This window comes from Gavialis gangeticus, unplaced genomic scaffold (genome assembly GCF_001723915.1).
Source record: "Gavialis gangeticus isolate Ggan-Ray unplaced genomic scaffold, GavGan_comp1, whole genome shotgun sequence".
NCBI classification, from domain to species: domain Eukaryota; kingdom Metazoa; phylum Chordata; order Crocodylia; family Gavialidae; genus Gavialis; species Gavialis gangeticus.
The window spans coordinates 78,958,070-78,972,176 of NW_017729022.1; the positions used below are offsets into that span (position 1 = coordinate 78,958,070).

A 14,107-nucleotide genomic window follows, 5' to 3' on the forward strand; every position below is an offset into this window, starting at 1 on the left:
GGAAAGACAGGTAGGGGCATAAAGGGGAAACTGTTACATGGTATATGGTAACAGCTGTTTCTCTTTTTCTCTCTCATGCAGTACATATGGAAGGCAGGCACATTGAAAGCCTAATGGTAAAGGTCAGCAGGGAGAACAGCAGGAGAGGTTGTCATGGTGGGTGTCTGTTATAGATCACCAAACCAGGAGGAGAACAAGGCCTTTTTTTAAACAGGTGATGGAAGCTTTCAAATCACAGGACCTAGTTCTCATGAGGGACTTTAATTATTGGGGCACCTGCTAGGAAGAAAGCAGAGCAGTGCATGAAGAGTTTAGAAAATGTCTGCACTACACTGGGGATAACTTAATACCAATGGTAGAGAGGCCTCCTAGGCAGGAAGCACTTCTTAACCTACTGCTTCTGAACAGTGAGGTTGAGAATTTGACAGTGAAAAGTAACTTGGGGGGTGACATTTAATGATACAGTTCAAGATCCTAAGGGGAAGAAGGAAGGAGAGCAGCAGAATAAAGACACAGCTTCAGAAAAGCAAACTTTAATGAACTCCAGGAATTGGTGAGCAAGATTCCCTGGGAGGACTCTCTCAGGGGGAAAGGAGAATGGGTCCAGGAGAGCTGGCTGTACTTTATGGCAGCCATACTGAAGGAAGAGGGATCCAGGAGAGCTGGCTGTACTTTACAGAAGCCATATGAAGGGCTCAGGAGCAAGCTATGGTGGAAGAATGGGATGTGCAGTAGGAGACCAGCCTGGCTAGACAGAAATCTCTTCAATGAGTTGAAACTCAAAAAGAAATTCTACAAAAAATGGAAACGTGGTCATATTACCAGGGAAGAGAGAGAGAGAGAGTGTGTGTAAAAGTATCACATAGGCACGCACAAAGAAAATTAGGAAGGGTGACACACAATTTAAGATGTAACAGGCAAGAGATATAAAAGGCAATAAAAAGGAATTCTACATGTATGTCAAAAATAAGATGAAAACCAAAGAAGCCATAGGCCCCTTAAGGAATGCAGAAGGCTGAAGTATTTTATGCGTTTTTTACTTCAGCCTTCACAAATAGGGTCAGCTACCAGAAGACAAATGTAGTTGGAAGCAAACATAGAGAAGGAGACAAACAGCCTTGAGTAGTGGAAAAACAGGTTGGAGATTAGAGAAGCTACATGCTTTCAAGTCGGCTTGGCCAGACAGAATGCACCCCAAGGTGCATTGGCTGAGGTAATCATGAAGAAGATAGCCAATTATTTTGAAAACTCATTGAGGCTCGTTGAGATGATTGGAAGAGGGCATAAACACTTTTATGAAAGGGAAGGAGGATCTGGGGATCCACAGACCACTGTCTGATCTCAGTACCTGGAGAGGTCATGGATCAGGTCCTCAAGGAAGCACCTAGAGGAGAACAAGGTGATTAGGAATAGCCAGCATTCATTCACCAAGAGCAAATCACGTCTAAACAGCCTGATTTCTTTCTATGATAAGGTGACGTGACAGGCTTTGTGGATGGTGTGGGGTTTGGGGGAAAGCAGTGGATGCAATAGTATTAAAAGCCTTGCTACAGTCAGGATGTGTATCAACCTGACCCAACAAGCTAAGGAAATACAGACTAGATGGAAGTACTGCAAAGTGTATACATAACTAGCTGGATCTAGGGCTGTGAAAGGTTAAACACTTAAATGGTAAGTATATTTATACTGGTAATGCATTACCAGTTAACTTTTAGCATGGAACGCAGTCCGGTGGAGACAGGAAGCAACATGGTGCCTCAGGAACAGGCAGACAGGAGGCAGGGAGGAGGGGGAAGGCCAAGGGGTGACTACTACCCATAGCTAATCTGCTCCTTCTTTCTTAGCATGCCGATGGCTGCAGCAGGCTGGGAAAGTCCCTTGCCCGCTGCTATCTAGAGCTTCATGTGGGCTGTGTAGTCTGACGGGACTTGCTGCCACCTCCTTCCCCACCTGTCAAAGGCTGCGGAGAGTAGCTGCTAGTAGCAGCTGTGTCCAAGCAGGTTTGTGTGCTGCCCTCAGTGGGGCTGGGTGGGTCAGATGCTGGCTCAGGGCTCTGCACCCCCCAGCCAGGAGTAGACATGTGTTATTGGTTAACCAATATAATTAGAGGAGGTTAAACAGATACTTTAACAATATTCGCATCCCTGGTTGGACCATCATACCCAATTAGACATTGAGCCATCAGTGGGTCAATGTCTAACTGGAAGCTTCCCCACAGGACTGTCCTTGCTCTTGTATTTTTCATCTTCATTAATGATCTGGACAGTGAGATTGAAAGCACACTGAGCAAGTTTGTTGATGACACCAAGTTGGATGGAGCTGCAGACACTGGAGGGTGGGGCTAGGATCCAGAATGATCTGGCTAGACTGGAGAAGTGAGCTGCAATGAAATTCAACAAAGATACATGCATATCCTGCACTTGGGATGGAATAACTGCATGGACAAATAAAGACTGGGTAATGACTAGCTTGGCTGCAGTACTGCAGAGAAGGACCTGAGGGTTACAGTAGACTATAAGCTGAATATAAGCCAACAGTATGCTGCTGGGAGGGGGGGAGTGGGGAAGGGGAGGGTTGGGAGAAAAACAAAAAAAGGGAGAGAAATGGACAGCATACTGGGTTGTATTAGTAGGAGTGTTACTTGGAAATTCAAAGAAAGCAATTCTTCTGCTCTATTTGGCACTGGTGAATCTTTACCAGGAGTTATATCCCATGTCCAGAAAGATGTGAACAGACTGGAAAGAATCCAGTGAAGAGTTCCAAAAGTGATTCAAGTCCTGGGAAGCAAGACTCACGAGAAAATGCTCAGATGCACTTGTTGCACCCTCTTTCCCCGCCAAGGGAGCCCAAAATGAATAAGGCTATCATCAATTTCTAGTACTGTAAAGGTTTATATGGTAAGGAACTCTCACTCAGAATAAGTTAAAAGGATTCTTTAAGAGCTAATTTGACAAGTTCCTTTTAAATTCTTAAAATATTGCAGAAAGAAATTAAAATTCTAGGTAGGGGTAGTTGTAGAATTTTTACTGATCTCCAGTTTAACAAATTAAAAAACTGAATATAAAATATTAGGAAACTACAACAGGAAAAAACAAACTATGTTTTCCAGTCACGCATCAGCTGAGAATCAGAATTCCTGAAACACATGATGGTAGGTCCCAGAGCAAATTTTCTGCTCATACTTCAACTCCAGGATATCCAGCTTCTGAGAAAGCAGAAGTGGAGGAAATCCCCCAAAAGCTACATTTCCAACTAGTATTTGTCATCTGAAGGGGAAATAATGTCCTTAAAGACTGTATGTAGTAGATCCAGACAACACTGTTGGCTTAGGATTAGTTACTAGGTGGTTTCTTCTTAGCTTCCACATCTTTTTTAATATCTTCAAGTTTCTTTGCAAGGTCAGGGATCTTTAAAAAAAAAAAAAAGTTAAGACATATCAGCTATTTAGCATGACCAGCTGTGGATCTGGAAAAGCACACATTCCAGAAAGCTTAAGAATTATTTAAAGTGTTTCCAGGACTTGCTCCATTGGTACATCACCAATACAGGAATTATATTCAGTCTCATGAAGGAGAGCAGCAAGCAGGACCATGTTCAACAATTCAATCCATCAGGTGGTGATGATGGATTTTCAAAAAGGTCATTTTGGATGGGAGGACAGGTAAGCCAAATGCACTATTGTCATTTTTGTTGGGAGTGACAGGATAGAAAAAGAACTGAAAAACTAAGAAGCTAAGCGCCAAAGAATACACTCCACTAAATGCTTAGCTACATTTTTCTTATTAGAAATTCTCTTGGTATTTTGAGAACTTCTGTGTTTTTGTAGAGCAGAAAATCAGCGTTAGACAGTATTAGGCCAGTGGTTCACAACCTTCAAAGCACCTCTCAGAAAATGCCAGATTTTCATTTTCAACATTTTTTACCCTGTACAATAATAATAATAAAAACAATAATAAATGCAATGATGCTGTTGCTAAGAACTCAGAAAGACCCTAAAAGGTCAGAATGATTTTAACTCTATTTGAAATCTCTGGGTTTATCTAAGTTGTGAATCATGTTTGCACACCTAACAGTGCTAACAGTGCATGGCACACCATGGCATCCTTGAAAGGCTCTCAAGGCACCCCAGGTTGCCAAGGAAACCCTGGTTGAGAATCACTGTATTAGACTTTCAAGCCTCCAGAGAAAGATCCGTAAAAAAAGAAAATTTCTTCTCGTCCATTTTGTGTACGAGCTGACGCTTGCAATATTCAAACCTGAAGTTTCAGGTTGTGATGAAAAAGTTTATCTTTAAAAGAAGCTTATTTTGAGGGTGGGAATCCCTTTGGTATTAGAAACACCCTATGTTAAAAAAAAAAAGTGATCCAGCCAAAAATTCTGATAGCCAAAAATGTTAAATTCCACCTGCATGGAGCAAGGGGGAGGGGAATCAAGGCCAACTCTGGTGGCCTTGCCCCGCCCCCCCCCGGCACAACTCCATCATCACCACCTGCAGGGAGCAGGGTAGGGGGTGGGGAACACAAGATGGCTCTACTCCCTTGCTCATGTTCTGCTTCCTTGCTGTCGCCTCCAGGGAGCAGAATGCCCTCCAGTCCCTTCCCTGTGTCCCCACCATCATGGTGTTGTGCTGCAACCTGACCCAACGCTTATTTGCATGCTGATTGGCTGTTTGTATGCCAATCAGAAAGCAAATAAAGTGTTACGAACCAACAGACAGACAGATTAAGGCTTTTATAATATTAGAATATATATACATACATATATTCACATACACAAATATATATATATACAATTTAAAGCAATTTTGCCAATCCTTGATTTTATTGGGACTCTTGAAGTATTGGGTGTTTTTCTCATAATCCTCAGCCTTTCAAGATAACTGGGAGAACTGCAAGAGAATCTCAGCAGTCGCTTCTAATGAGAAAGCTATATTCTAACACATGGAAGAACTCTTTTTTTGTATACTACCATGCTTAAAGTGAAGCACTTGCATTAGGGATGGCAAGATTGGGGCCTAAGTGTGAACATTTACATAATGAAGTTTTGGGTTTTATGAAATTTACACTGCAGAAAAATCCCTTTGGTCTGTAACAAACCTTGCAAAGAGGATTAGATACACAGACAAATCTATTCTCATAGCCCTTTGGTCTTTTCATAAAATAATGTTTCTGTATAAAGATCTTTTAAAACACAAACCCTTACACACACTTATGGGGGGGGGGGTTGAGGGGGATAGAGGGTGGTGTAGAAGGAAGGGCACCCAAGTTAATTTTCTACAGGATTGCATGACTCGGACACTTATAAATATATTAAATTCCAGGCTCGTGATAGCAAATGAGTTACATCACCGGGGTGAATTTCTTCTTTTTCAAAAGTAAATGTTGCCCTCTTGTGGTGAAACACCTTTATGCTGCTTCATGCTTGCATTATACCTGCTTCATGCTTGCATTATACCTGAAGTAGCAATTGTTCCAAACTTTAAGGTTTAAGAAAATAAGACAGTTTTAGTTTAAAAAAAAATTAGGAACAACATTTACATGGCCTCTTAAAATAAGTCATGGGAACAGAGGACAAGTCAGGAAAGAAACACAACCCCAATGCAGCAAACACTGTCAGGCTTTACTAATATACAAGACAAGAAAATAAAGCGAAACTAACCAAAGGAATTCACTGTTCAATATAAATTAAAAAATGGGTAAACAGGGTATAAACAGGTGAAGAAGAAATTAGAATAGTTTTAAACCCCTAATTTTTCACTACAGCTAGTAAGTTTACTTTAAAATTAAAGATGGGGGGAGAAGGGGAGGGAGAGAGGGGAGAATCTAAAAAGTATGAATGATATCGTCTCAGTTTTAGAACTACTTAATCTGCAAACCTGTAAGAAGGTGGGTAGTATAAGTATACTTGCAAGTTATTCCACAGAAACAAAAAATGTAAAAAAACAACCAAAGTTTTATTGAAAATAGAAGCCTTGGATTGAGTCCCCAAAGCCAAGCAGAAAAGGATGATGTCAGGTTTACCTAAAGATGTACAGCTGTCCAGAAAAGTGTTGGAGCTAGGGACATAAGTTACACATAGACTTACACGCAAGTTACATATCAGTGATCAGTAAACTGGTTCAAATCTGTAACACAACAGAAGTTCAGTGCACATCAACCGCTTTCAAAGTGGCCAAAACCGGTTTAAGATAGACCTGGATGCATGCAGTATCAGACGTAACTGATTTAGGTTAAATCAGTTTACTGAGCTTCTGTCCCAGATCCCCTTCCACATTCAAATTAAATCACAGTCCCCAAGCATCCCATGATGCTTTGCACCTCCCCTGCAAACCCCTCTTCCCCCCACCCTTGCAAGGTGGGCAGGCTAGGCTTGGCCTAAGCTGTCTGTTCCAGCGGAGCAGGGACGCATGCTCCAGCACTCCCTGGCTTCCGGCCTGGGCCACTACAGGCATGTGGCTACATTTCTGGAATCAAAAGTGAATGTTTGTTCACTGACTTATAAGATCAGTCTCTGCAGCTTAGATTTAACTGATTCAGCCTCAGGCTTTTTGCCTGTCTGTACTTGGCCTGGGAGGGTACAAACTGTTTCACGTTCAACATTAGCACAGGGCATCTAGAAAATGTTTATACACAAACAAATAGGACCGTTTGTTGGTTAGCATGGCTTACTCCCGGTTCCTTGACCCATTATGAGACTTGGGCTTTAAGCCTGACTTTGCCACAGACCAGTTTTATGGCTTTGGGAAAGATATTTCACTTTTCTGTTCCTGTTTTTCCTTCCACTGTCTTGTCTATTTAAATTATAAGCTCCTTTCGAAGGCAGTGATTTTTGTCTTGATATCTGTGGTTATTACAGAAACACAACAGAGCCTTTATCTCAGCTGAGACCCCTAAGAATTATTGTAACAAAAATGATACTTACATCATAGTTCTGAGCCAGATACATCCCAACGACATTGCCAAGAGCAAAGCCGAGCTAAAAAGAGACAGACAAGGAGTTTAAACATTTCTCCTTCAGAGTTCCTTGATACTTATCAGCAGAGGTGGCTAAAAGACAGCAAAAAAGACATTTCATGAAAAATTTGAAATTTGTCCCATTTCACAGGTTCCATAACGTGGCATGTCTTCAAAGTTTCTCACTATATTTTGTGCCTTGCGTACCTATTAAAATACCTATTTAATGAGTGCCTTGCGTACCTATTTAATGAGTACTTGTGTAATAGGTACTTGCGTACCTATGTAATGAGTACCTTGCGTACCTATTAAAATCACAATTCCATCTTAGCCCATGGAATACTTCTCATTTTTTATTTGTACACTGCCCGGTATAGTGGGATTTGGATCCACAAATGAAGTTCCCAGACAGCAATACAAACAATAATGATGCTGGGGGAAGAAGGAAGAGGAACGTACCTTCTGGAGGTTATGCATATAGTGATATAATAGCCATAGGAACACTGGTGTTGAGATTGTGAGAAGAGTGCAAACGAACAGCTACCAAACCTCTACCCCGCCAAACACTCTCTTCCAGGCTTGCCTTTAGTTAACACTTCTTTGCAGAGAACAGACAGGTAGGCCTTAGGTCCATGATACCAAGAGCCAACTATAAGAGAATTCAACTACTTATTCTTTGAAGCTTCATTAGGAAAATAAATGTATAGGTCCTAACACGCTCCTATTTCTGGCTGAGGAAAATCTCAGGTTTCACAGTGCCTCTGGGAGAAAAGATGAGCACCAGAAATATACAATCAGATTTTTCAATAATGCTAAGCATCCAGCAGCCCCAATTAAAACAGACCTTTATTTTCCATCTTCAAATTCTATTTTATGCTCCTTCAGTGCACAAAATCACAATAAGATGTTTCTGGCCATCAATACTACAAGTCTAGCCTACTTCCTTAACAAAAAAACCAAAACAAACTAACAATCAACAGGTATGATTTTGCAATGAAATATAACTGGAAATTATATTTAACACACAAGAGGTGCATCTACACATTGCCCGATAGCGTCATGGCAATGGCTATTGCTGCAGGTGTGCTATGGCGATGTAGCAATCATGCGTGTCTACACGTGATCACCAGCTATGTTGCCGTAGCAATGCAGTCCCCCAGTATAGCATGCTGCTACACCAATGTAGCGGCAAAATCTGCGTGCTGCGCATATGGTGCAATAACCTCCCGTACTCTGCTGTGCTTTAGTACTTCCAAAAGGAAGTACTAAAGCATGGCGATGTGTAGACATGCCCAAGGTAGAATAAAATATAGGTCACTCTTCCAGAAGCATAAACTATGCACCAGACACTAGTAAAAAGCACGTTCTTGTTAGTAAGCTATTGTCACTAATGAAAACTACTTATTTATTAATACTCTCATATGTTGACATTATGATTAACTAAATGTATGAATTTGAAGTATGGTAGTCATTTTATTTATCATTTTTAGAACTCAGAGTTTGGGGGGGTTCTCCTAGATCAAGAGAGAGAAAAACTTACAGCATGTTTTTAATGTGGTTTCTGCAAGAGTTCTAGATTATGCTGGCAGTGTAAACTAGAAAGAAAATCAAACTCAGTGAAGAGTTTTGTATGGGATATTAATGTATGCTGTACAGAGATAAACTGGATTTAAGATTCCTTTCAAAATTGAAAGGAAATTTAGAAAAGGAACTTTCCTTTTGGCAGTGTCCATGAACTTACCAGAAGGCAAACAGACTTTAATTTGAGAACTCTCTCTTGCGCTCTCTCCCTGTGGTGCGAAGAGCAACTTCTGTTACTAGTCGGTGTAAGAATCTTTCAGCTTATCCTACCCCAAATCATTTTATTAAGAGGATCCCCTCATTTTCTTCACCTAGAAAAGGTTAAAAACACCTTCAATCCTGATTTAAGTTTGCATCTTACTTTGAGTCCAAAGATGGGACTGCCAAGAAATGGCTTACTATATTATAGGCTTCATTTTGCACTGCAGAGATCTTAATATCTCTGTGAAACCCATAAGCATGAACAAAACATGTCATTATCTTAAGTCATAGCTCAATATTACATGCAAGGTCAGTTCTGTCTTATCTAGACTTTTCAACAGCTGAAAAAAAGGGGCAATAAAAATGTGCAAGTTAATTAAAAAAATAGGGACTAAGGAAAGTCTGAGGGACTTCATCTGTGCTCAGTATTTTAAGACACATTTAAAATGTAAACAACAGACACTTCCTTAATTCTGAAAGACAACAAAAAACAGTGTAAAAATTTGTGAGATTATCCCTTTATCTCCCTGCTACAGTCTTAAGGGGGGCAAGGAGGGGCAAGGAAAGGAGAGAGACAGATACTCTTTCTACCCACAATAAGGAAGAAGGAACCCAGAATTAATGTGCCCTTCCTTTCTGCCCCCCCCCCACCCCTTCATCATATTTCAGACACTAATCAGAAAGTTAATTAAAAAGTGATTGTTATCAAGCATTTGTAGTACAAGAGCTTCAGGCAGCCCCTGAGTTCAGAAACATCAAGACTTTTAAAGCTGCTTAACCTACTGAGGAGGGCTATTACCCAATGTCCTTCCTGAAACAGAGAGATACAAGGGGTTCATTTGGAAGAAATATACATGCTTTCATAATTACGCTGAAATCTTGTTTTGGAGCATGACAAGATAAAAGGCCTTATTTATTTTATAAAAACATGAGAACCAAATAATTCAGGAGAGACTGATGTTAAAAAGATTCTAGAATTTGAGTAGCCAACCAATCCCAAAGAAAAATTTAAAAAACCCAGGAGACAGAGGCATTCTAATTTCATATATATACATGTCCTTTTCCCACCTTCTATTTACCTGTTTGTCACTGAGAGACTGGCTTTTAATAGTCTCAGGCTGGGTTCAAATAAGTCCAAATAATATACTGCATGCAGAGTGATAGATATACCCTTGTACATACAGGTATACGTGTGTACGTATATATTAGGGATGCACCGATAGAGATTTTTGGGGCCAATACTGACAGCCGATTTCCGATACAGCTGCATACAGCTGGTAAGTCTGTTGTAGTGGAAGGGGAAGGAAGTGGTGTTGTGGGGACAGATCAATGCCCCCCACAGTGAGAGAGAGGGCAGGGGCAGGTGCTGCCCAGCCAGGGTGAGGCACAGGATACAGCTGCAGCTCCTGGGTGGGGCAGGATGGCTGCCGCTGCTGCTGGCACCCTGGGAGGGCATGGGGGGAGGGGTGTGTCCTCTGGATCGGCATGGGGTGGGGCAGGCATGCTGCAGCTCAAGGCTGGAGCCAGGGCTGTGCCCGGCTCTTCTCAGCGGGGGCCGGGGCTACAGAGGGGGCTGCAGCCCCCCCAAGTTTTGCCATAGCCCCACTCCCAGCACTGCTGCTGCCATGCACCCGGCGCAGCCCAGGCTCTTCCCAGAGTGTGGATGAAGGTGGAGCATTGAACCGGGGCTGAGCCGGGCATGCAGCAGCAGTAGCATTGGGAGCAGGACTTTGGTGAAATCTGGCGTGACTGCAGCCCCCTCTGTAGCCCCCGCCCCAAGCCCAGCCCCCACTCAGAACAGCCCAGCACAACCCCGGCTCCAGCCCACATCTGCAGCCTGCCTGCCCCGCCCTGTGCACACCCAGGGGCACACCACCCCCTTGTACCCTCCTGGGGTGCAAGCAGCAGTGAGAGCCACCCACATCCCCCTGAGGAGCCACGGCTCCATCCCACACCCTGCCCCGCCTTGGCAGGGCAGTGCCTGCCCCTGCCCCCTCCTTTATCATGGGGGGCATTGATCTGCCCCCACCCATGCCCCTTCCCTTCCCTCTCCCCTTCCACCACAATGGACTTACCAGCTGCATGCAGATCTGTTCCTCACTGCCTGAATGCTGCACTGTGGCTGCGTGCACAAACCAGCATTTATTGGCCAAATTATCGGCCGCATCGGGCTGATTTCCAATACAGATGACTTTCTTCATATCAGTACCAACCTGATGTATTGGTGCACCTCTAATATATATACACATCTATATATACATATGTATGAATATGTACACACACACATATGTATATATAGATGTATACACACATGTGTATACACACACACACACATATACATGCACACATATACATATATATGTATGTATGCCCATCCTCCTCTCTCTGCATGCAATGTATTATTTGAACTTATTCGTACCAAAGCTGAGAATATTAAAAACCAGACTCTCAGTGACAAACAGGTAAATAGAATGAGTATGGAGGGTGGGAAGAGGACCAGGTATTAAAGATATGTACTTAGAATACTGATTAAACCCTGTTGTTGGTTATCTAGTTTTAGACATGCATCAGAGTTTTGAGATACATATAAAGACTGGAAGGGGAAGAAGACGGTCAGAACTCTTTATGTGGCCAGTGAGGCAAGAACATGCAGTAACTGATAGTGATACGGGTAGACGTATATTATGATAAGTACCACACTTAAGAAACACCAGTTTCAAAGGTGAGATTATCTGGTTTGTTTAGAACAGAACACAGAGGCACGAGGAGAGAAAAAATGATATGGAGCACTGATTTCAAAGCAGTGGTTTGTACACTGAAAATGTGTGCATGTATGGGAGAAAGGGGGTGGGGGGAGAGAGCATTTGGAATGATGACAACATTTCCAGTTAGAATGGAGTTAAACAACTTTCAGAATCCATGTCAGGTGTTCCCAAGTTTTTTACTTTATTTTAAATGTGGGTTGCTTGATTTGCACCAGGCTGTCCATGGCCTCAAGGGAGAATAACTCAGGAGGCTTCAAATACTGAAAAGAACTGCAGACAAAAGACATGAAGCAATGCACTGTGTAAGCAAAGAGGTCAGGGGCTTACTGAGGTAAGAATTTGAATGGAAGGGGGGAAAATAGCCAGGAAGCCCCATAACAAAAGCAGGCAGCATGCTAGAGAGAGCCTTAAGACCGTTTTGAAAACTGACAATATTTAGAAGGAATATTAAGAAGGTCTACTATAATAGAGTTGGATGGACTTCAATATAGCAAACTAATGCACTGAAGAGGTCATGCTTTCTAAGCTGGCTTGGTATTATATGGAAGCAGTAGCCTTTATAAAAGTGTTTGGCCGTGTTTCATTACATGCATAAATGGGGAAAACAGTATGAAAAGAAGCAGTGAAAGACAAAAACAAAACAGCAAAGGTCGTTTTTTCAAAAGGCCGCTGACCTAAAACATACACTGACCATGCTAAAAAACATTTTGTCCTATGGAAAATTAAGTGGTGTATATTTTGACCAGGACACACTTCACTTCCATCTAACCACATTTATTTGGAGTGATATGAAGAAAACGGTAGCTAGGAATAACTGGAACTATGTATTGGGGGCACACTGCTGGTGATCTAAAGAAACTGTAACAAAATCAGTAAGGCCAGAACACGTGTATGTGCTCATATGCTACTGAAGACATGGGCATTTTTTACACAAGTGCTGCAGTGCCGAGCTTTTGAAAAACACTTGGCGCTGTGTTGCTTGCAGCTGTATAAGTGGTGAAATGCATATCGTCGCTGAGAAAATGGCAGCGGAGTGCTTTTGAACTAAAATGCATATAAGGTGTTTTAGTTCAAAAGTGCACTGCTGCCATTTTCTGCATGCTGACACACATTATGTTGCTTTTCTTATACAACTGCATGCGGTGTGGTGCAGTGCACATCAGCTTGCATGTGGAGCTGACTTGATTAATCGAGTCTGCTCCAAAGCAACAGATCTCCAGCATGTCATGGGACAAAAAGGTTTGTGTATAAATGCCTGGACTTATCTTGGTGTGCAGTCACCAGTGGGGTCCCTCAAGACTGTTCTAGGGCCTATACTGTTTAACATCTTCATCAACGATGTGGACACTGGTGTCAGAAGCGGACTGGCCGAGTTTGCCAACGACACCAAACTCTGCAGTAAAGCATCCACACCTGAGGACAGGAGGGTGATCCAGGTAGATCTTACCAGGCTCATGAAATGGGTGGATGAGAACCTGATGGTGTTCAACACCGATAAATGCAAGGTTCTCCACTTTGGGAGGAAAAACCTGCAGTTTCCTTATAGGCTCGGCAGTGCTATGTTGGCTAGCATTACGGGCGAAAGGGACTTGCGGGTCATGATGGACCACAAGATGAACACGAGCCTTCAATGTGATGCTGCAGCTAGTAAAGCAAGCAAACGCTGGCTTGCATCCATAGATGCTTCTCAAGCAAATCCCAGGACACCATTCTCCTCTTGTACTTGGCCTTGGTGAGGCCACAGCTGGAGTACTGCATCCAGTTTTGGGCTCCACAATTCAAAAAGGATGTGGAGAAGCTTGAGAGAGTCCAGAGAAGAGCCACGCACATGATCAAAGGTCAGGAAAACAGACCTTACAATGAAAGGCTGAGAGCTATGGGGCTCTTCAGCCTGGAAAAGCACAGGCTCAGGGGTGATCTGATGGCCACCTACAAGTTTATCAGGGGTGTTCATCAGGATCTTGAGGAATGTCTGTTCACCAAAACGCCCCAAGGGATGACATGATCAAATGGTCACAAACTCTGCCGCGACCGATTCAGGATGGACATGAGGAAGAATTTCCTTACTGTCCATGCCCTCAAGGTGGAATAGATTGCCACCGGAGGCAGTTCAAGCACTCACTTTGAACGCCTTCAAGGCACATTTGGATTTCTATCTTGCTGGGATCCTAAGATCCCAGCTGACTTTCTGCCCCTGGGGCAGGGGGCTGGACTCGATGATCCTCCAGGGTCCCTTCCAGCCCAAATGTCTATGAAATCTATGGACTGATACTACGTAAAAATATAGTTTCTCTGGAGTGCAAACATTTGCAGCTGTTAACCCTATTGACAGGTCACTGCTGACACATTACAGCTACACATCTAGTTGTGGAACTAAAACTTCCCCATTTTTAAATGACATAGGGGCAGGGGGGAGGGTGTGGAGTGGAGAGGGACTGTTTACAGGAACCAGGATGGAGCTGCTGGCAAGTGTGATAGCTCCCTCCCGAGTGCAAGACTAACACCTATATGGGGGCAGAGCAACTCCAGTGCACCAGTGAGATGGGTCTGTAACATGAGAGAGAGGTAGTTAGCTGTGTGAGTCTGAGGCAGCGGCTCCCAAACTGT

At 42.9% G+C, this 14,107-nt stretch overlaps 1 protein-coding gene across 1 annotated transcript in view; it reads right to left on the minus strand.

Annotated features, from left to right (window-relative positions):
- Nucleotides 1–2,918: 2,918 nt before the first annotated feature.
- CUNH7orf73 (chromosome unknown C7orf73 homolog) overlaps nt 2,919–14,107 on the minus strand; it is a 12,255-nt gene continuing 1,066 nt past the window's right edge. Inside the window, exons 2-3 of the mRNA XM_019515451.1 lie at nt 6,922–6,975; nt 2,919–3,407 (exon numbers count right to left, since the gene is read on the minus strand). Of these exons, the coding sequence (XP_019370996.1) occupies nt 3,333–3,407; nt 6,922–6,975 (129 nt within the window). The 3' untranslated portion in view covers nt 2,919–3,332. The remainder of the gene's footprint in view (nt 3,408–6,921; nt 6,976–14,107) is intronic.